Source organism: Camponotus vicinus, unplaced genomic scaffold (genome assembly GCF_025532165.1).
Source record: "Camponotus vicinus isolate PSW18456_S1 unplaced genomic scaffold, iyCamVici1.0 SCAF_2, whole genome shotgun sequence".
NCBI lineage: Eukaryota > Metazoa > Arthropoda > Insecta > Hymenoptera > Formicidae > Camponotus > Camponotus vicinus.
In genome coordinates this window covers 6235403-6258237 of record NW_028141956.1, presented here as the reverse complement: position 1 = coordinate 6258237, position 22835 = coordinate 6235403, and the positions used below count along the sequence as shown (strand labels likewise).

The following is a 22835-nucleotide window of genomic DNA, read 5'->3' as shown; positions in this document are numbered from 1 at the left end:
TTAATTTTATTTTATTACGATTATTTTCAAATATATTTCATAGCAAAGTTGAGAGAAGAAATTACACTTAATAGTTAAAAATAATGTTACACTGAATTTTTAGAATTATTTTGTGAAAAGATATTAAATAAAATATGTAAGATTTTAAAAAGCGAGTTATATAACACGCCGTAAATGTGCTGCAATATTTTGATTTAGCTGGATTTATATATAATTATGTTACTGTCCAGTACTTTTCATATACAATCAAAATTTATTCACGAAAAAGCGAAACTGCATTGAATATTTATCATGTTTTACTTCTATTATCATATGTTTGTTAATTAACAGCTTTCTACTTTAACTGCTGAGAGGGCGTTAGTGCATAGCAAATTTTTTGTCCAGTAAAATTCGCGGGTAAATCATTTATTTACTCTCCAATATTAGAAAAAAGTACAATCGATACAATAAATAATTATAGAATATGCATACCTGACAATTATCGTACATCAATTATGTATTTTCGTTAGGCGAAAAACTCGTGAAATATGCAAAGACAGTCCTGACAAGTAGTCCCAAGTCGTCGATCTCCAAATTACGAATATTGATATATAATGTCGATTGACCACAATCTCACGTGTTCAATTTACGTTCAATTTACGTTAAAACGCACTTTACACTCGCGATAATCTTTCACGCACAAAATTCACTTTTAACATCGATACTCGCGAAAACTATCTACCTACGCACATACAAAGTGATTCAAGCGCGATCGCGATCATGACTTCCTCGCTATTGGAAAACTTTCGAGAATCGCAATATCGCAATATCGATACTATCGAAGTATTCATTCTTAAGTATATCGATTCTCGAAGTGACATTCCCACCTTTCCGTGCAAGTGCAATTGTTTTTCTCGTTGCACGCTCGCGATTCGCAGCTTTGGCTCGTTGTTTCCGACTCGATATTCGAATAATAGAAACGAACGATGCACGGCGAATTTTTCGAGCCACGCGAGCCTTAATAAGGCCAGCCGTCTTCGATATCGTACTGAGGGAAGCGGGGGATCTATTTCCTCGCGGCGGAGAGCGCTGACGTAGCGCAATCGCAGAAGCACTCGGTTATTGTTATGACAGAAGCGCACGGAGCTTGTGTTGCCGAAGATCTCTCGCGTCGTCGTCGCCGCTTTCGTTGAGTCAGCGCAATTGTCGGGAAGAGCGGGAAGAGAGCGTGCGATCCACGAGACCGAGGGAGCTTCGTCGTGTCGCGATCCCCACGCGTAAACGGGGACAATGAAGTTCCAATACAAGGAAGAGCATCCGTTCGAGAAGAGGAAGGCCGAGGGCGAGAAGATACGACGGAAATACCCAGATCGAGTGCCTGTGAGTACAAAGAGATCGCTTTTGCGTCTTGATAAAATTATAAAGGCTCCCCGCGTCGAGAGGCTCGACGAAAATCAGGCACATCGATTTAGACAGAAGGCCGAGCGTCTCTCGATGCGCTTTCGTTACTCGGAAAGTTCGAGAGCGAGGCGACACGTTGGTCAAACGATCATCCGGGGCGATCCAATCGTGTTTTCGCAACGTGCGTTTTCCGAGGGAGCCCAAGGTCGCGGGTTTTTTCTCTTTTTTTGCGTTATGTCGGCCCGCCCGCATTTCGTTTGGCGAAAAACGTCGTTTCGGGAATCCTCTCCTCCGCTTCCTTTATCCACCTCGTGGCATCGCGCGATTAACGTTATTTTCGCATTCCTTTTTCGTGCATCCTCCCCTCCACGCGTATTGATCTGTTTCACGTATGTGTGTAATCGACGAGGCTTTTTTCAAGCCTCTCCAAATATGCGCTGTCGAGCCTCGAGATTATTTACACCTTTAACCTGTTTACTTCGATCGCAATCGGATAAGATTACTCATTTTCTACACTAGCATTATATATATATGCCTATTTAACAATAAGTGAAGGCGCGCTTCCGACTCCATTTCGGAATAGATTTTAAAGTAGACTTTGAAAGGAGAGAGAAGTTCTAGATCTTTGTTTCTCCTTGACGAAAACATGATTTCCTACACCTTTGCTGTTGGATCGGGCTAAAGTTTCCTCTTAGATTTATAGGCACGTAGAGTCTATCTTTATTAAGCATCATTTTTCCATTAGTTTTACGCTTATTTGCTACTCTATCGCGCAACACATGACCAAGTATATTTTTTTACGCAGTAAGCGACTGCACTGCACGATTTTTATTTCGAAATTTAAATTGCATTTAATGTTTCTGTGCCATTAATATTCCTTTCCTCCCAATTGCCTTTTATATAATAAATGTCAATCTTCAGTCTAGCAAATTCATTAAAAAATTAAAAATTCACAAATATATTTTAATATTCACAAATCGAATTGAATATTTTTATTTTTCGATATTTGATGATGCAAGAACCTGTTAATTTTTTTGTAACTACTTATAATACTTTTATTATTTTCACAATTGTTTACATGTATTAATATACGTATTAATTCGTGACAAAGTAGTTTCAAATGAAAATCTAACCTCTCTCATTCTCTTTCTCTCTCTGTTAATTTTTTTGTAACTACTTATAATACTTTTATTATTTTCACAATTGTTTACATGTATTAATATACGTATTAATTCGTGACAAAGTAGTTTCAAATGAAAATCTAACCTCTCTCATTCTCTTTCTCTCTCTTTCACAATTATCTGTTTATCAAAAAGAAGAGATTACTTTATCTCTTGTATATGAATCACCACAGTAAATCATCAAAGTATAATAACAAGAAATTTTTATTGATTCGCGAAATACGCAAACCAAGGTCAATATTACAAGACTTAAACCTGGATCTTGTTTAATAGTTGGACAAGATTCAAATATATTATGTTAAATGCATATTTGAAACTTGTCTTTGATCCAAGCAAAAAGTCAGCAATTAAGCCTACTTAAAAGTTTTATTAACAAAAATTGAAATTTAGTTTGCCAAACAAATGCAACTTTATCGAAAATAGATTTATGGAAATTGATTTGTTTGTAGCTTTTAACGAAATAGAGGACTGATTAATATATTTTCCTAATATTGTCAAACTATATAATTTATATCTTTCTGTATTTAAAAAATATTTGTGAGATGAGTAATAAAATAAATGTTAATATTGTTAAAGGTAATAGTCGAGAAGGCGCCTAAAGCAAAGATTAGCGATTTGGACAAGCAGAAGTATTTGGTACCTTCTGATTTAACTGTTGGCCAATTTTACTTTTTAATTCGTAAAAGAATCCATTTACGTCCTGAAGATGCTCTGTTCTTCTTTGTCAACAACATCATTCCTCCAACAAGTGCTACCATGGGTTCTCTTTATGCGGTAAACAATAAACATTACAATATAGTACAGTAATATAACACGATATAATGTGTATCGATAAGATATCTTGATTTTTTTATTATTGCTTATCTATATTAACCTTATCAAAATCTTTTTATTAGGAACACCATGAAGAGGATTTCTTCCTATATATAGCATACAGCGATGAGAATGTGTATGGTCATTAAACTTCCCGGGATGAGCAAATTGCCAAACCGACAAAGGATTCAGCAACCAAAATCTACCATCTATCAATGTAGTCCTCATAGATGCTAAAAACCGAGCATACAAAATTACATTTATCAATACTTTGCGTAAAATTTTATGTCTTGACACTGCACATTTGCTTCCTCCAAAGAACTACATAACTGTCTTGCGATGATAAAGATGCTTTTTGTCGGTTCATTCTACCACCTAAAAAGGCTTAGTTCGTTATATAATTTAAGAACAGCTAATCTGTGCAGAATTATGTGATCATGTGTAACATCTAGCCTAGCCATAAAAAAAAGAAAAAGAAAAAAGAAATTAAAAAAGTCTTTGTATTGTCGATTACCACTACTACTTGCTGTCACATATTGTTTTATTGCACATTACAATCATAATGTTCTCTGAGATAATAGTAGATATCGTATCATTATAAATTTAAAGTATGGTATAGGATTCTATACGTGATATTATTTTCATCAGTCTCTAGATTAGTATTATATATTGTATTGTACATGATTTTAACATTACTTGATTATGGGAAGGACGAAGACAAATTGTTAGACATGCAAGTGAGAAGAAAAATTTCTGTAACGGCTAAATGATGTAAGGCCAATAAAAAAAATTTAAACACGACAAAAATGCCAAACTATTTTTTATTTTCTCAGATTTTTTTTTAAGCTTGATATATTAATCTTTTCTTTTTAATAGACTCGCTTGATCAGTTGCTGACAGAAGCAACATTCAATATACCGATTCTAGACTTGTTTTGCCCGAACGTTCTAAATTTTTAACTTGTTTGTCCCCCGAACACACTTCGCGCTCAATGTATACTTGAAAAACGAACAGTAGTCAACTTTCTTTTAGTTAGAAGACATCAGTAGTTAACTTTCTTCTAATAACGAAAAAAGTTTGAATATTATGGAAATGGCAAGTTATGAAAAAAATTATTCAAATGTTACTGTTGATAGATATATTAGTCAATTATATAATCTTAGTCAAGAAGACAGCAACTGGATCGTCACGAGTTCTTTTATGATTTTTACAATGCAAACAGGTATTGTGAAAAATAGCAAGTTTTCGAAAAAAATTAATCTATTTTCTTTCTAATTGATTAAAACGTATAAAGTGTTTTTAATGATTGCCGCAAATTTTATCATTATATGTGTGCAGATATTAATAATTTTACATGCAAACGGTAGGATTTGGAATGTTAGAGTCCGGTTGCGTCTCTTTGAAAAATGAGGTCAATATTATGATGAAGAATGTAGTCGATATAGTCCTTGGTGGTTTAACTTATTGGATTTTCGGATTTGGACTCAGTTTTGGATTATACGAACCCAATAATCCTTTTGTCGGTATCGGAGGTCTACTCATAGATCCTCCTATCGAAGATGAATACATGGGTCCTATTTGTGCCGCGTTTTTATTTCAATTAAGTTTCGCCACCACCTCCACGACCATCGTTAGTGGTGCTATGGCTGAACGGTATTTATTCCATAAATCTTGAGGACAATAATGATAATATAAATTTTGCATTTTATATTTGTGTATACTTAACATTTTTAGATGTAATTTTAAAGCGTACTGTCTCTTCTCGTTTCTAAATACTATTGTGTACTGCATGCCAGCTGGATGGGTATGGGGTGATCACGGCTTTCTGAAGAACATGGGAGTTGTCGACATTGCTGGCTCAGGGCCGGTACATCTTGTCGGCGGTATTTCAGGTATAATTTTTACTTTTGTAATATCACAATGACAATGTGTATTTAATCAGGTATCGATAGTAATAATAGAAGTAATAATTTTCAATAGAAGATATATCAATTTATCTACCTATCTATTTGCCCTAATGCAGCACTGGCTTGTGCCATCATGCTCGGTCCCAGAATAGGTAGATATGATAACGGCATCGATCCTCTGCCGCTCGGATGTCCCGTTAATGCGATCATGGGACTATTTGTATTATGGTAAAACAATCATAGTAGATTACCACGTCGAGAAAACGCGAAATAAATTATATAAAATGAATTCAAATCATGTAGGTGGGGTTGGTTAGCGTTTAACAGTGGTAGTACATACGGGGTAACCGGCGAACGATGGCAATATGCCGCTCGAGCAGCCGTTTCTACGATGATGGGCAGTATGGGTGGTGGTCTGATCGGTTTAGGATTCAGCTTGACTAATCCGAATGGAATCGATATCCTTAGTCAGATAAATGGTATCCTCGGTGCACTAGTGGCGGTTACCGGTAAATGTTGATCAATATAAAAATAATCAATATAAAAATCAAATCAAGCCGATTTTTAATCATAATGTTATGTCAGGTGGATGTTTCTTATATAAAGCCTGGGAAGCGATAATAGTTGGGATGATAGGTGCTTTCATCACATGTATTGCAATGCCAGCGTTAGATAAACTTCATATAGACGATCCTGTTGGAGCTGCTGCCACTCATGGTGTGTTTAATCTCATCTTTTGAACTTTTATATAATCTCATAATAAACTTTTATATTTATCGCGATAACAAAAACACTTTGTTATAGGTGCAAGTGGTGTCTGGGGAGTTATCGCTATCGGCTTATTTGCTGATAATCCGTATCCTCTAGATACCACAAGTGGAAGGAAGGGTTTGTTTAAAGGTTTACATACAATAATGATTACATACAATGATATATTATATATATCTTAAATATTCATCATTATATATATATATATATATATATATATATATATATGTATGTATGTATATGTATAAAATGATGAATATTTAAGATATATAAACTTATATAAAATATATATAAAATACATATATTATATAATTTATATAAATTTTTGTAGGAGGCGGCTGGTATCTATTAGGAATACAAAGTTTATCCGCGCTTTGTCTAGCTGTTTGGAGTTTTACTAGTTCTATTTTACTACTCTGGGTATATCATATAAGATTTCATTCTTTAAAAAAATATTAGAGTAAGATATAAGAGACACTTGTTTCTTTACAGATAATAGACAAGATAATACCGATTAGAATGTCGGTTTACGAAGAAGTTCTCGGAGCAGATCTTGTAGAGCATAGAATACGTCATTCAAAAGTATAAATTTCATTAATTTTCTTTAATTTCTATTATCTATGTTTTAATCTCTTAATTTTTTAATTTGTATTTTTATACAAGCCATCTCCAACTTACGAAATATATGTTTGTATAGATAGGTGTGAGTCGTGCCATGTCGGCGCTTCGACCATTTACTATGGAGAAGCAATTGAGAAATGTACCTCCTGTGGGTATAAATCCTGGTAAGAAAAAAATCATTTATTTAAATTCTACATTGAAATACTATACATTACTCATTTCTTTACTACAGGTCATGATTCGTTTCTCGCTCAACATAAGAGCAAAAAATTAGTGAATCTTTCTAAAAAACAGCCGCCAAAAAAAATAACAAAAAATTCTCAAATTAAAACGATCACAAATTCCGCGATATCTGCAGAGACAAAATCGCATTTTGCTTGGGTGAATTAAGAGAGAACTCGTATAACACGAGACCTATATACTTCATCGGATGTAAATTTATTACAAATGTATAAACATATACACGTGCATTAATTTCGTCGCACATTCCCTAATATGTCCGAAAAATATGTGTATACGGAAGACACATATTCCTTAATAAATATTTTTAAGTTCTTATGCATTCACACATAAATAAATATTGTTCATGCACATACACACGCACGTACACACGATACAGAGATAAATGGACATGATAAATAAATCACAGACAAACTGAATTTTAATATGTAGCCTATGGCACGGATATCTTTTCAGTTGAATAACTTTAAAGTTATTTATAATATTAAGATTATCTCCGATAAAATATCTATAATGATCATTATTCTCGATATTATATTAATGTTCATTATTATAGGAAATAAAATATTTCCATAAACATTTGTGTCTTTATAGTTTCATATACCAAAGACGATTGTACAGAGAGATTAGATTATACTCTACTTCGTTTATATATTGGCAGGAATTGTCACTGAAAACTATACATTCAGTATATATTCACAAAATACCATCCTTCTTTTTCCTTTTCAGATATTGTACTAGCGCATGTTAAGAATATTTACAATATTATACCTAATATTTTTCTTGAAATTTTGTTGCAAATAATACTTTAAAATTTTCTAAATTGATTTTTAAAAATTTAATACTGGATACATATGTATGTATGAATGGGAGGATTTATAAATATTCTGGAAGAATTTATAGACTAGAATATCACACCTTTTTTAGATTTACATAATGTATAAGTAAAATTCCGCGTATTTTTTTCCCTAATTTTTTTCGTACAATATTGTTTTTGTCGTAATTATTATTTAAAAGTAGTTCAATAATTAAATTCAACATATAAAAACTGTGTGTCTAAAAAATTAACTATTGTATTCTATGCTACTCTATATATATGTATAGTATATAGTATATTGTCTATATAAGTATAATATAAAGTATTGTAATATCTAAATCTGTTCTACAAAGACTGCTAAAGAAGGAGACCTACCAATTACATTTAATATATGTAATTTTATGGAACACAATAGGTTTATATAACTTACCATTAGCTTGTCATTATTATATATTACTTAATGCCCACTGAGAAACTTCTGTAGGAAGGCCTGAATAATTTTTTACAGCATCCATAACTTGCTGCGATGTTAATGTAAATTTGTAATACTGATATTCTTTTTCAAATTTTGTATTCGTGTTTCCAACTGGTACCAAAATTTCTAAATTCTAGAAAATATATACGCATGTTTATCCAGTTTTTCTTCAAATATTTAATAGAAAAAAATAATTTTAAATATGGATTCCTTACCTTGATATGTTCAAAAGCTTTCATGATAACTGGTTTCTGGACAGACTGTATAGAGGAATTCTGATTTACAAATTTAATATAGCGATTGTAGACCGTCTCAAAATTCAATGGTTCACCATCATAAATCTCTATCTCATGTTTCATTGCTATGATCTATAATAATATTGCATTAAGTCTTTATTTTATTATAAAAAAATTAATTTCACATAAAATAATTGTAAGAAACACACTAAGCACATTTCCAAAATGGATAATCCCTCAAGCATCAACAATTTATCATCCTCTGAAAAGACTTTACTCGCTTCCACAAAATCGTTCACTTCCAATTTCTGATGTTTCTCGGATAACGTCGAAACGGCGACTGCGAGAAAATTTCTAAAGCTCCTCTCACTTACATCGATATGATACATTCTCTTGAGTAAGTTCACCATTGTAACATTGCTAGTTAAACTTTTAATGTAATCATTCCACATAGAACCAAATTGTGGATCTATTGTACAATCATCATATTGTTGCTCGACTTTATTTACGTTCTCATCATCAGGTAAACTGAGAAGATTTTGAAAGAGTTCTAGACGATCATCAAACGCGGACATAGGCTGTTCCGAAGATGATGTATCACCAGGAAACAAAAATATTTGGCGATGTGAAAATCTTGATTTAACTCTCTTTTCCAGTAACTCCACGACATCTAATCTACAAGTTATCCCTAATACACATATTGGCACCTGCAAAAAGTTTTTCATTCATGCAAAACTTTTACACTTTTACTTTTGATTAAAATCTTTTTTAATCAAAATTTTGATATATTTGAATACTTACCTGTGCAGATTGTGCAACATCAAATAAATTATACAATAATGTCTGATTGTGATGTCCACAGAACAGATCAAACTCATCAAGTATAAATATGATTGGTTTTGAACGTTTCTTATCACCAGATTTCAAGCAATCTAAGAGGAAACTTAAATTTTCTGCAAATGTTCCAAAAACCTTATCACCAACTACATTTTCCAATTGCATTTGACGGATCAGATCTTTTAGCGCTAAACGATCATCAGTATGAACTAGTCCATGTAGGTTCACTATTAATGCATTATCTTTAAAGCTTTTTAAAGCTGATAATTCCTTTAAAACACTATTGATAAGCTGAAATTATATAAGTTATGTATATTATGTATATTAATTATATATATATATATATATATATATATATATATATATATATATCTTTTTTTTTATATGTGTAATTGTAAAAGATAACTATACTGTTGTTTTTCCACTGCCTCTGGGTCCAATTAGCAAAGCAGAATTGCTTTCACCCATTTCAACAGTACGTTTCACTAAATCCAACACATGTAGTCGCTCTTTAACATGATGTCTAAACTTGGTTTCAGGACACATTATTCTACGCTTCAAGTATTTTCGCGTAAGCAATATCATATTGTCTTGAAAATCAATTGCCATATTTTTCTTCTTACTCATTATTTTTTTCAAAATTAAGCTATTTAACAGAGATAGAGAATCTGTAATTAAAAATTTATCGAGATTTAAAAAATATTAATATATTCTCGGGTTTGCTTCACGCAAATCGATAAAGCTCTACAATTTTTCATTTTATCAATAAATTCAATTTTCACCATTAATCGTACTTTACCTTTAGAATTTAGGACGAATGTTTATAAATATGATATGTATTCAGGATGCGCGTCAGAGGACATAATCGAATCCCTTGCGAGCAAAGTTCAACGACTCCAGAAATATGTATTTTTTGTGTAAATTTATGCGAGTTCTAGGGGGTAAAATATTTTTCAATCGATTACCACGGTTACTGTATTTTTTTAATAGAAAATAATGTACGAATGACAGATAAATAATCCGGTTGGACGCCGAAAGGAAATATTTACCAAACAAACATGGATGTGATTTAACGATGTAACGCAAACGCCGGAGAACTGCACTGAACTATACTCTGCACTCTGCGTTGCACCTTTTTAGGTAGAAGGTTAAGCCCCTTGCACAATGCTAGGCAACAGGCAATAGAAATAAGGAATAGAAACTATTCACCAATAAATACGCGGAACAGAAAATATTCGCCAATACGAGCAGAGAATAGATATTATTTCTGTTCTTATATTGCCTGTTGCCTAGCATTGTGCAAGAGGCTTTATAAGCAGCAGAGAGAAGACTGAAAGATGTCATGGCCTGCTTCCAGGTGATCTCTGAAAGCGATACTCCCTCTATGGACATTGAAAACGTGAACATGAACTACAAAGCCAATGTCCATGAATGTTCTCAGAGGGTAATATATAATGTGCACAATTTCTGGTTTTGTTCCGTGCTATGTGCACGAAATGCCGGTAGCACCAGTGCTGTATAACAAGATACTTATGTATGTAAATTGATAGTAAATAAATCATTCAAACGCGAAAGATACTGTAATATTCAAAGATGAAATAAATATTTTTCTATATTCATTGTCATATTTATATCTTTTTATTTACAAAACACAAAACGCCTGCTGTGAGATAAAAACATTTTTAATCGTATTTCTATAAATCTTCTTAATTAGCAGTAAACTGATCTTTGATATTTATCAATCATTTTTTAAATTATTTAAAAATTTAATTATTAATACAGAATGTATAGAATTTGTCAAATTAATCACTGATTCTTCTGAAGTTTTTATAATTAAGACTCGAAAAATATAGATGTTGCAAAATATTTTAAGTCTCTTCCTTTATATAAAATATAAAGAATTCATATGTTCCATTCTAATATAGCTAACTATTTATATATTTTTATTATAATTTTCATACCAGCATAATACTTTTGTGCTTAATACTTTATATAACACAATATACTAAATTATAAAATTTAATATAAATACAAAATAATATTACTATTAATAAATAGGTTGTATGCATACTGTCTCTTAGTTTCTAATCATTTCCAATCACTATGCATTTCTATCCAATATATTCTCTTCTTCGAGTTCTTGGATTATTACGGTTTATTGTATTCCTTTGTGTTAACATCATAAAAATTACTACCACTTGTCATGCTTTGTATTCCTTCCTATGGAGTCCATCGGAATACTTTCTATGGACATTTGTTCTCAGATATAGATATTCAAATCACTGTAGTTGCCTTTTTCTATTTTCTCGATTATTGTCCCTTTTTCTTTCATTTTATTTAAAAATATTAATATAATTAATATAACAAATATTTATGTAATCTTGCTATCTCTCTTAGTCTTCCCCTTCGATCTGTCCGGCATAGGTGATCCTATCAGTAACTACGGTCGATATTCATAATTCACTTTTATATTTAAGATCATACTTAAAATTATCTAAAATATAAGAAAAGTCTATATGAATATCGGCGTATGTTACCGCCGGCATAGCTCTCAGGTTCATTAAAGTACTCAAACCTCCTCACCCGGCAAATGCCTTCGTTAAAATGGAGATACCATCAAGGAGAAAAAATTTAATATAATAAAATATAATAAAATATAATATAATTTGAAATGTAATACAAAATAATTTATAACATGGAATAATTTATTACACGAAAATGTCCAAAATATATGTATAATATTTTATAATATAAAATTTACTAAAAATTTTTACATAGTCCAGACAAGATTAGCGATGATTAATCCCTAAGATTATTGGAATTTTAATATATTTTCCTTAACATTAAAGGAATATTAAAAAAATTTTAATGATCACCTATAATAGCCCTAACAATCCTTTTTTTTTTTTTACGTGGGGAAAATGCTTCTTCGCACACGCCGGTGGGCCCTATATAGCGGTCGGAGTAGTGTTGGGCTCTCACATACATAAAATTTCGTATTACATAAAAGTACATAAATTTCGTATTACATAAGTACATAAAATTTCGCAAAAAAGTTCGCATTACTAAAATAAAAATTATTGAGTGTTAACAATTAAATTTTCATCCTTATATAAATAAAATACCTGTAAAAAACAAACACTCAAAAAATATTGACCCCTTAAAAATTGTTAATATTAATAATATAATTATTGAAATATTTATTAATCTGTTTTCCCTAATATTATTTAAACCTACATTTCCTGATTCTTTAAAAGATACATAATATATTAATCACCTAAATTAATCACATAATAGCCCTAACAATCCTCTACTTCTTGAAAGGAAAATTAAAAAATCTTAATGATCACCTAATAGCCCTAACAATCCTATTTCTCGTTAAGTGAAATTATTCGAGGAAAGCCTATCTCTAATCACGTATATTTTAAATACGTGCCTTAATTACATTCTCTAACCGCGTGCCCTAACCGCGTGAATAAATGTCCGACATTACGTTCTATTGTTCGTAAAGCTTTTCTTCAGGCCAGTTGAACTTACTTTTCGTTGATCCTGGCCACTTTTTCACTCGATCTCTAACCAGAGATCGAAAAAGGAGATAAACGCTCCTTCTTTTGCCGATTAATTAATGGCAAATGAGCGTAAATATTTCACGCTCATCGTAACGATCGCTCGATTTTACGATCGTTCGTTAAATATTTGAATATAATTTTATCTTAATTCAAATAAAGCCAAATTACTACAAATTTGTGTATATTATATTTTCTAATAAAATATAAAATTCATGTGTGTGTATAACTTTTATCATATTACAAATTATTTAATTAATTAATCACTTGGCTTTATATTAAGTTAAAATAAAGTTTAAAAACAATATCTACAAAATAATTCTACGATGGATGAGTTATAAGAAATTAGAATAAAATAAGTGCGCGTTATAAAAATAAAGTAGCATCAAAAATGGATAAAATTGATAAAATTATTAATGCGTGCTCTTTATTTAATAAATTAGACAAAATCTTTACAAAAAGATTTTCTTTTCTTGATTCTCTTTTTTTAATAATTCAATTTTTTCTTTTTTATTAATACTTCAATATATTTTCGCAATAGATGCAAAGCATTTCGAAAGAATTTATTAAAAGTTATTTAATTTAATCTATCCTAGCTCATCCATTTTAAGGCAACGGATTTACTACAATCTACAACCTACAATCTACATCTACATCTACAATCTCTACGAATTCGTTACCTTAAAGTTAAATAAAAGTTTTTCTCACTCACCGGCACTGATGCGCAACAACAGAGTTATCGAAGCTACGTTGTCTGTAACATACACATATAAAATTCATTTATAATAATGTTCACAAAATGCACTCAAAATTTCAAAAAATTTTTATCGTTCGGAATTTTATATCCGATGTGTAAAATAATAAGCAGAGATAAACACGTGTGGAAAAATTTTATAAATTTTTGAAACTGTTTTTTAAATAAAAAGTTTTATATGACTTTTATAAAAATCTGTTTCTCTAATTTTCTCTTTAATTCATTTAAATAATAAGACCGAATTATTATGCGTTCAATTTATACCAATTGATATACAAATAATAAATATTCACCATCAGGTTGCTCCGCCGATGCAAGATGCCTCTCCCAGGCCTCCTCCTCCTCTCATATTGTTGACGCGCGATACTTTTAACGGCATTCCCGCACTCACGAGCGATATTTTTATATCGCTATTTCCGCTATTTTACGCGCGATACTAAACGGCACTCCCGCACTAATTCGGTACGATTAAAAATTTGGTCGCGCGATGTATATATTTAATATATATATTCTTTGTACGACACTCCCGGTATCGGTACGAGCGAAAATCCCATTTCATTTCACGAGAATCAACTTCGAGCCAACAGGTCGGGAATGCAACGATACAACGAGCAAAGACTAGGCCCGAACCGGAAAGAAGACGAAACGATTGACGGAAATAGAGGAAAATGAAGTTCACCAACTCTTTTTCGCTCATAATTATCCTATCTCGTATCGAACCTGGACCCGCTAAGCACGATTTCAGGTACTTCGCCCGGACATATTATGCCTCCCGCGGTTGCTATATGCTACAACAGGCTGGTAGACGGTAAAAGAAGAGGATACCCACATTTTTTAAATGCTAACGTTCAGCAATTTAGAAAATGGGGAGGCAACCCCTTTTACCGAGTGAAAATCGTGCCTAGGGGAATCCACTCGACTCCTCGACAGGGTTAACACACGCAGTGCGTGTGGCTGTAGACGAGCAAAGAGAAGAGACCCATTGACGACCATTCCGAGCAATCGATCGAGTTCTAACTAATTCGGGCCGAATCACTTGACGAAGTACGAAGCATGAGTGTACGTTGCATAGCAATGCAAACTCGAAATCCTAGTTAGTTGACATCGCAAGTAGAGACTCGTGACAATAATGAAATTGGGATTTTTATACGAAAAGTCCAACGCGGAAGGCGAAAACGCGACGACGCGAGAATACTACAATGCGAAAACGCGATAACGAAACGTCGCCGTCCGCGACACGTTGATGGCACCGACGACGCGAAAGGGTACTTAGCTTCCCCTTCAGGCTCCTTAAGATTTATCCTAAATAGAAAAATTTAAGATAAACCTCAAGGCACCATCCAAGTACTAAGCCCTCCCACCCCGACAAGGTGTACCCAATGGGAGGGTTATATTATATATAATTTTATATATAATATATTTTGTGGAATTTATTTTGTAATATACTATATAAATTTAAATTCACAAATATAAACGATAAATGAAAATATAAAGGATAAGAGAAAATATATTACATAGAGCAATGTTCAAAATAATTGATTTTAAAATTAATTATTGCGCGCAATACATTTTTACTTTTAAATAGATATATTTTAATATTATAAATTGCGTAATTACAAAATAATTTATATTTTTTAGATATAAACTTTTAGTAATATGATAAATAAAAAAATTTCTATTTCTTTATATGTGAAATATTTAAATAAATATATTAATATGAAATATTTTATAAAACATAAGAAGAATCTGAAAATATTAATAAAAAATTTTATAAATGTTTCTATCATTTTAAAATAAAATGGAATATTTTTTATAAGTATATGTATTATATATGTTACAATTTAAGATCACTATTAAATCACTATCAAAGAAATAAAACGAAACGTGAAATATGTATATTTTGAATATATACTAATGATAAATAATTTATATATTGTTGCGTCCGCGGAACGATATATGTCGAACGCGCGCGACACAATCGGCATACGCTGACGCTCGTGCACTCGGAACTAATAACGCGATTTAAAGTGCACAAGAATTTTAATAAACCGCGAGTAACATACAAGAATTCAGAATAATCGTAAAACAGATCACAAACAGACGCGCGTCCGCACAGCTTGGCTCAGACTCTCTGACTGTCATTGTTTATAACAACATCTTGACAACGCGCGCGGAAACGATCTTCTTCGAAAGAATTCAACGGGTGACGAATACATTCAGCGAGACGGGACGCGGGGACGCAACAATATAATAAATAATGAATGTGATAAATAATTTATATTAATGACTTACATCATATCTCTTATTGGTCCATCCATTTCCAAAACCTCCTTCTTTTTTTTGCTTTCTTCGCTTTTTCCTCGTGGCACTTCAATCCTCCTTGCACTCATTTGAATTCTTCGTTGCACTTACACTCATTCACGAAAAGTTCCTCGTTGCACTTGCAATTGTGTTCAGAGAAAGAATTTGATAATATATGAAACGTCTCACATCACTACTTCACTGCTCAAGAGCCACTGAACGAATGATCGTAAGTCAGAAACATGACCGCGGTACTGTTTATATCGCCAAGGTTGACTATGTAAAGAAGGAATTTGATAATATGTGAAACGTCTCTCACGTAGTGACGTAGTAGTGACTCACGGTCACTGTGCGAATGATAATAAAGCCATGTAACGTATTAACAATAGCGCGATACTGTTTATCAAGGTCGAACACGGTGTTATTGATAATTCTCTCGTTGCCGAAATATTTTCTATAATATAAAATATTTGCGCGAGGAATATTAAATTATAGAAGTATTTTAATTTCTTGATTAAGATTAATTGATTACTTATTAAACTATTCATCACTCATGAAGACTTTCGTTATGCTAATTATTTGCATCTACAATTCGATTGTTTTACTTCGTGTTCTCTCACAATCCAAATTATATTTAGATTGTCAAGTAGAAAAATCAAAGTGATAGAAATCTAAGATAATAAATAATCATTTCGTTGCGAGCTTTACGGACAATAATTATTTTTTCAATGATACTTAAAATAAAACGTATTTCACGCGTGTTCCTTTGATAATCAAAATATATTTGGATTATCGCGAAAGAACGCGCGATAAAACAATTGAATCATATAGGTAAATAATTAGCATAAAGGTTCCGTGATGAATACTTAATAAATAATCAATTTAATCAATAAATTAAAACACTTCTATAATTTAATATTCCGCGTTAGTGCATATTTTATAATATATATAATATTTTGGCAACGACTTATCAATAACATTATGTTCCATTTTGGCGACGTAAACAATAGGATGCTATTAAAGATTTATCGAATCGCAATCATTCATTACTGCGATATTTGCGATATAGTTTCATGTCGTTTATCAAAAGATAATTAAATTTTAATTGTTAATATTTACAGCAAATTATATTTTGATAATAATCGTAATCGTGTTTAATAAAAAAATTAAAATATACGAAGCGTTTCGCACCACTACTTTACTACTCGAGAGTCACCGTGCGAGTGATGACAAAGTCATAACATAGCGCGCTACTGTTTATATTGCCAAAGTCGAACACCATGTTATCGATAATACGTTGCCGAAATATCTTATATATTATAAAATATACACTAACGCGGAATATTACTAAAGTAATAATTATTGTCCGTAAAGATCGAATCGATCGAAGTTATTATTTAATATTTTGGATTTCTATCATTTTAATCGATTCTCGATTAAATTGTATATTGTTTAATTAACAAAGACTGAGAAAATTTAAAGCTGTAGTCGAAATATATTTAATTCTAATATTATTAAGGAAATATTTTTATAATAAGCATCAATGTGATCGAAAGATCATAACATAATTAATTCTCTTATCTCCTTTTATGTATCCTCTTTTAGTTTTTATTTGCAGTAATGAATGTTTGCGATTCGATAAATATTTATCGTTGTGATACAGTTTCATGTCGTTTATCAAAAGTTAATTAATTTTTAATTATTAATATTTATAGCAAATGATGTTTCGATACTAATCGTAATCGTGTTTAGTACAAAAATTACAATATACGAAGCGTTTCCCATCACTACTTTATTACTCGAGAGTCACCGTGCGAATGATGACAAAGTAATGTAGCGCCCTACTGTTTATATTTTATATTGCCAAAGTCGAACACAGTGTTATTGATAATTTGTTGCCGAAATATTTTATACATTATAAAATATACATTAACGCAAAATATTAAATAACAGAAGTATTTTAATTTATAGATTAATTAATCGATTATTTATTAAACAATTAATTAACATAATAATCAATTTCAATCAATAAATTAAAATACTTTTATAACATAATATTTCGCTTTAGTGTATATTTTATAATATATAAAATATTTCGGCAACGTATTATCGATAACATGGTGTTCGACTTTGGCAATATAAACAGTAGCGCGCTATGTTATGACTTTGTCATCATTCGCACGGTGACTCTCGAGTAGTAAAGTAGTGGTGCGAAACGCTTCGTATATTGTAATTTTTTCATTAAACACGATTACGATTAGTATCAAAATATAATTTGCTGTAAATATTAACAATTAAAATTTAATTATCTTTTGATAAACGACATGAAACTATATCGCAAATATTGCAGTAATGAATGATTGCGATTCGATAAATCTTTAATAGCATCCTATTGTTTACGTCGCCAAAATGGAACATAATGTTATTGATAAGTCGTTGCCAAAATATTATATATATTATAAAATATGCACTAACGCGGAATATTAAATTATAGAAGTGTTTTAATTTATTGATTAAATTGATTATTTATTAAGTATTCATCACGGAACCTTTATGCTAATTATTTACCTATATGATTCAATTGTTTTATCGCGCGTTCTTTCGCGATAATCCAAATATATTTTGATTATCAAAGGAACACGTCAAGTATCAAGTATCAAGTGAAATACGTTTTATTTTAAGTATCATTGAAAAAATAATTATTGTCCGTAAAGCTCGCAACGAAATGATTATTTATTATCTTAGATTTCTATCACTTTGATTTTTCTACTTGACAATCTAAATATAATTTGGATTGTGAGAGAACACGAAGTAAAACAATCGAATTGTAGATGCAAATAATTAGCATAACGAAAGTCTTCATGAGTGATGAATAGTTTAATAAGTAATCAATTAATCTTAATCAAGAAATTAAAATACTTCTATAATTTAATATTCCTCGCGCAAATATTTTATATTATAGAAAATATTTCGGCAACGAGAGAATTATCAATAACACCGTGTTCGACCTTGATAAACAGTATCGCGCTATTGTTAATACGTTACATGGCTTTATTATCATTCGCACAGTGACCGTGAGTCACTACTACGTCATTACGTGAGAGACGTTTCACATATTATCAAATTCCTTCTTTACATAGTCAACCTTGGCGATATAAACAGTACCGCGGTCATGTTTCTGACTTACGATCATTCGTTCAGTGGCTCTTGAGCAGTGAAGTAGTGATGTGAGACGTTTCATATATTATCAAATTCTTTCTCTGAACACAATTGCAAGTGCAACGAGGAACTTTACGTGAATGAGTGTAAGTGCAACGAAGAATTCAAATGAGTGCAAGGAGGATTGAAGTGCCACGAGGAAAAAGCGAAGAAAGCAAAAAAAAGAAGGAGGTTTTGGAAATGGATGGACCAATAAGATATGATGTAAGTCATTAATATAAATTATTTATCACATTCATTATTTATTATATTGTTGCGTCCCCGCGTCCCGTCTCGCTGAATGTATTCGTCACCCGTTGAATTCTTTCGAAGAAGATCGTTTCCGCGCGCGTTGTCAAGATGTTGTTATAAACAACGACAGTCAGAGAGTCTGGGCCAAGCTGTACGGACGCTCGTCTATCTGTTTTACGATTATTCTGAATTCTTGTATGTTACTCGCGGTTTATTAAAATTCTTGTGCACCTTAAATCGCGTTATTAGTTACGAGTGTACGACCGTCAGCGTATGCCGATTGTGTCGCGCGCGTTCGACATATATCGTTCCGCGGATGCAACAATATATAAATTATTTATCATTAGTATATATTCAAAATATACATATTTCACGTTTCGTTTTATTTCTTTGATAGTGATTTAATAGTGATCTTAAATTGTAACATATATAATACATATACTTACAAAAAATATTCCATTTTATTTTAAAATGATAGAAACATTTATAAAATTTTTTATTAATATTTTCAGATTCTTCTTATGTTTTATAAAATATTTCATATTAATATATTTATTTAAATATTTCACATATAAAGAAATAGAAATTTTTTTTTTATCGTATTACTAAAAGTTTATATCTAAAAAATATAAATTATTTTGTAATTACGCAATTTATAATATTAAAATATATCTATTTAAAAGTAAAAATGTATTGCGCGCAATAATTAATTTTAAAATCAATTATTTTGAACATTGCTCTATGTAATATATTTTCTCTTATCCTTTATATTTTTATTTATCGTTTATATTTGCGAATTTAAATTTATATAGTATATTACAAAATAAATTCCACAAAATATATTATATATAAAATTATATATAATATAACCCTCCCATTGGGTACACCTTGTCGGGGTGGGAGGGCTTAGTACTTGGATGGTGCCTTGAGGTTTATCTTAAATTTTTCTATTTAGGATAAATCTTAAGGAGCCTGAAGGGGAAACTAAGTACCCTTTCGCGTCGTCGGTGCCATCAACGTGTCGCGGACGGCGGCGTTTCGTTACCGCGTTTTCGCATTGTAGTATTCTCGCGTCGTCGCGTTTTCGCCTTCCGCGTTGGACTTTTCGTATAAAAATCCCAATTTCATTATTGTCACGAGTCTCTACTTGCGATGCCAACTAACTAGGATTTCGAGTTTGCATTGCTATGCAACGTACACTCGTGCTTCGTACTTCGTCAAGTGATTCGGCCCGAATTAGTTAGAACTCGATCGATTGCTCGGAATGGTCGTCAATGGGACCCTTCTCTTTGCTCGTCTACAGCCACACGCACTGCGTGTGTTAACCCTGTCGAGGAGTCGAGTGGATTCCCCTAGGCACGATTTTCGCTCGGTAAAAGGGGTTGTCTCTTCATTTTCTAAATTGCTGAATGTTAGCATTTAAAAAATGTGGGTATCCTCTTCTTTTGCCGTCTACCAGCCTGGTGTAGCATATAGCAACCGCGGGAGGCATAATATGTCCGGGCGGAGCACCTGAAATCGTGCTTAGCGGGTCCAGGGTCGATACGAGATAGGATAATTATGCGCGAGAAAGAGTTGGTGAACTTTATTTTCCTCTATTTCCGTCAATCGTTTCGTCTTCTTTCCGGTTCGGGCCTAGTCTTTGCTCGTTGTATCGTTGCATTCCCGATCTGTTGGCTCGAAGTTGATTCTCGTGAAATGAAATGGGATTTTCGCTCGTACCGATACCGGGAGTGTCGTACAAAGTATATATATATATATATATTAAATATATACATCGCGCGACCAAATTTTTAATCGTACCGAATTAGTGCGGGAGTGCCGTTTAGTATCGCGCGTAAAATAGCGGAAATAGCGATATAAAAATATCGCTCGTGAGTGCGGGAGTGCCGTTAAAAGTATCGCGCGTCAACAATATGAGAGGAGGAGGAGGCCTGGGAGAGGCATCTTGCATCGGCGGAGCAACCTGATGGTGAATATTTATTATTTGTATATCAATTGGTATAAATTGTACGCATAATAATTCGGTCTTATTATTTAAATGAATTAAAGAGAAAATTAGAGAAAAAGATTTTTATAAAAGTCATATAAAACTTTCTATTTAAAAAACAGTTTCAAAAATTTATAAAATTTTTCCACACGTGTTTATCTCTGCTTATTATTTTACACATCGGATATAAAATTCCGAACGATAAAAATTTTTTGAAATATTGATTGCATTTTGTGAACATTATTATAAATGAATTTTATATGTGTATGTTACAGACAACGTAGCTTCGATAACTCCGTTGTTGCGCATCAGTGCCGGTGAGTGAGAAAAACTTTTATTTAACTTTAAGGTAACGAATTCGTAGAGATTGTAGATGTAGATGTAGATTGTTGGTTGTAGATTGTAGTAAATCCGTTGCCTTAAAATGGATGAGCTAGGATAGATTAAATTAAATAACTTTTAATAAATTCTTTCGAATTGCTTTGCATCTATAGCGAAAATATATTGAAGTATTAATTAAAAAAAGAGAATCAAGAAAAGAAAATTTTTTTGTAAAGATTTTGTCTAATTTATTAAATAAAGAGCACGCATTAATAATTTTATCAATTTTATCCATTTTTGATGCTACTTTATTTTTATAACGCGCACTTATTTTATTCTAATTTCTTATAGCTCATCCATCGTAGAATTATTTTGTAGATATTGTTTTTAAACTTTATTTTAACTTAATATAAAGCCAAGTGATTAATTAATTAAATAATTTGTAATATGATAAAAGTTATACACACACATGAATTTTATATTTTATTAGAAAATATAATATACACATATTTGTAGTAATTTGGCTTTATTTGAATTAAGATAAAATTATATTCAAATATTTAACGAACGATCGTAAAATCGAGCGATCGTTACGATGAGCGTGAAATATATATTTACGTTCATTTGCCGTTAATTAATCGGCAAAAGAAGGAGTGTTTATCTCCTTTTTCGATCTCTGATTAGAGATCGAGTGAGAAAGTGGCCAGGATCAACGAAAAGTAAGTTCAACTGGCCTGAAGAAGAGCTTTACGTACAATAGAACGTAATGTCGGACATTTATTCACGCGGTTAGGGCACGCGGTTAGAGAATGTAATTAGGGCACGTAATTAAAATATACGTGATTAGAGATAGGCTTTCCTCGAATAATTTCACTTAATCGAGAAATAGGATTGTTAGAACTATTAGGTGATCATTAAGATTTTTTAATTTTCCTTTCAAGAAGTAGAGGATTGTTAGGGCTATTATGTGATTAATTTAGATGATTAATATATTATGTATCTTTTAAAGAATCAGGAAATGTAGGTTTAAATAATATTAGGGAAAACAGATTAATAAATATTTCAATAATTATATTATTAATATTAACAATTTTTAAGGGGTCAATATTTTTTGAGTGTTTGTTTTTTACAGGTATTTTATTTATGTAAGGATGAAAATTAAATTGTTAACACTCAAA

The 22835-nt window shown here is 31.6% G+C and overlaps 3 protein-coding genes and 1 long non-coding RNA gene across 9 annotated transcripts; 2 read left to right on the top strand and 2 right to left on the bottom strand.

The window, feature by feature from the left end:
* The first annotated feature begins 950 nt into the window (after window positions 1-950).
* Window positions 951-4181, top strand: Atg8a (GABA type A receptor-associated protein autophagy-related 8a). Its single transcript, XM_083090111.1, has 3 exons — window positions 951-1359; window positions 3138-3335; window positions 3458-4181. The coding sequence occupies exons 1-3, from the start codon at window positions 1270-1272 to the stop codon at window positions 3521-3523; spliced, it is 354 nt and encodes a 117-aa protein (XP_082946237.1). The 5' UTR covers window positions 951-1269; the 3' UTR covers window positions 3524-4181.
* On the bottom strand, window positions 3655-6192 carry LOC145966192 (uncharacterized). Its single transcript, XR_014436985.1, has 2 exons — window positions 5376-6192; window positions 3655-5278 (listed from the first exon to the last, which is right to left on the bottom strand). It is a non-coding gene; the product is annotated as an uncharacterized LOC145966192 (long non-coding RNA).
* Window positions 4310-7122, top strand: Amt (Ammonium transporter). Its single transcript, XM_083090112.1, has 11 exons — window positions 4310-4596; window positions 4742-5027; window positions 5109-5266; window positions 5398-5509; window positions 5585-5790; window positions 5867-5998; window positions 6086-6181; window positions 6381-6469; window positions 6542-6631; window positions 6747-6834; window positions 6903-7122. The coding sequence occupies exons 1-11, from the start codon at window positions 4461-4463 to the stop codon at window positions 7058-7060; spliced, it is 1551 nt and encodes a 516-aa protein (XP_082946238.1). The 5' UTR covers window positions 4310-4460; the 3' UTR covers window positions 7061-7122.
* Window positions 6635-10508, bottom strand: Orc4 (origin recognition complex subunit 4). 6 transcript variants are annotated; one of them, XM_083090109.1, is made up of 8 exons: window positions 10325-10508; window positions 10075-10209; window positions 9687-9943; window positions 9240-9566; window positions 8648-9145; window positions 8418-8570; window positions 8158-8335; window positions 6635-6831 (listed from the first exon to the last, which is right to left on the bottom strand). In XM_083090109.1, the coding sequence occupies exons 3-7, from the start codon at window positions 9900-9902 to the stop codon at window positions 8174-8176; spliced, it is 1356 nt and encodes a 451-aa protein (XP_082946235.1). In that variant the 5' UTR covers window positions 9903-9943; window positions 10075-10209; window positions 10325-10508; the 3' UTR covers window positions 6635-6831; window positions 8158-8173. The 6 variants fall into 6 exon arrangements, with proteins under 6 accessions (XP_082946235.1, XP_082946233.1, XP_082946234.1 ...); XM_083090107.1 differs by having other exon boundaries at window positions 6830-7797; XM_083090108.1 differs by having other exon boundaries at window positions 6830-7587.
* Between the last annotated feature and the right edge of the window lie 12327 nt (window positions 10509-22835).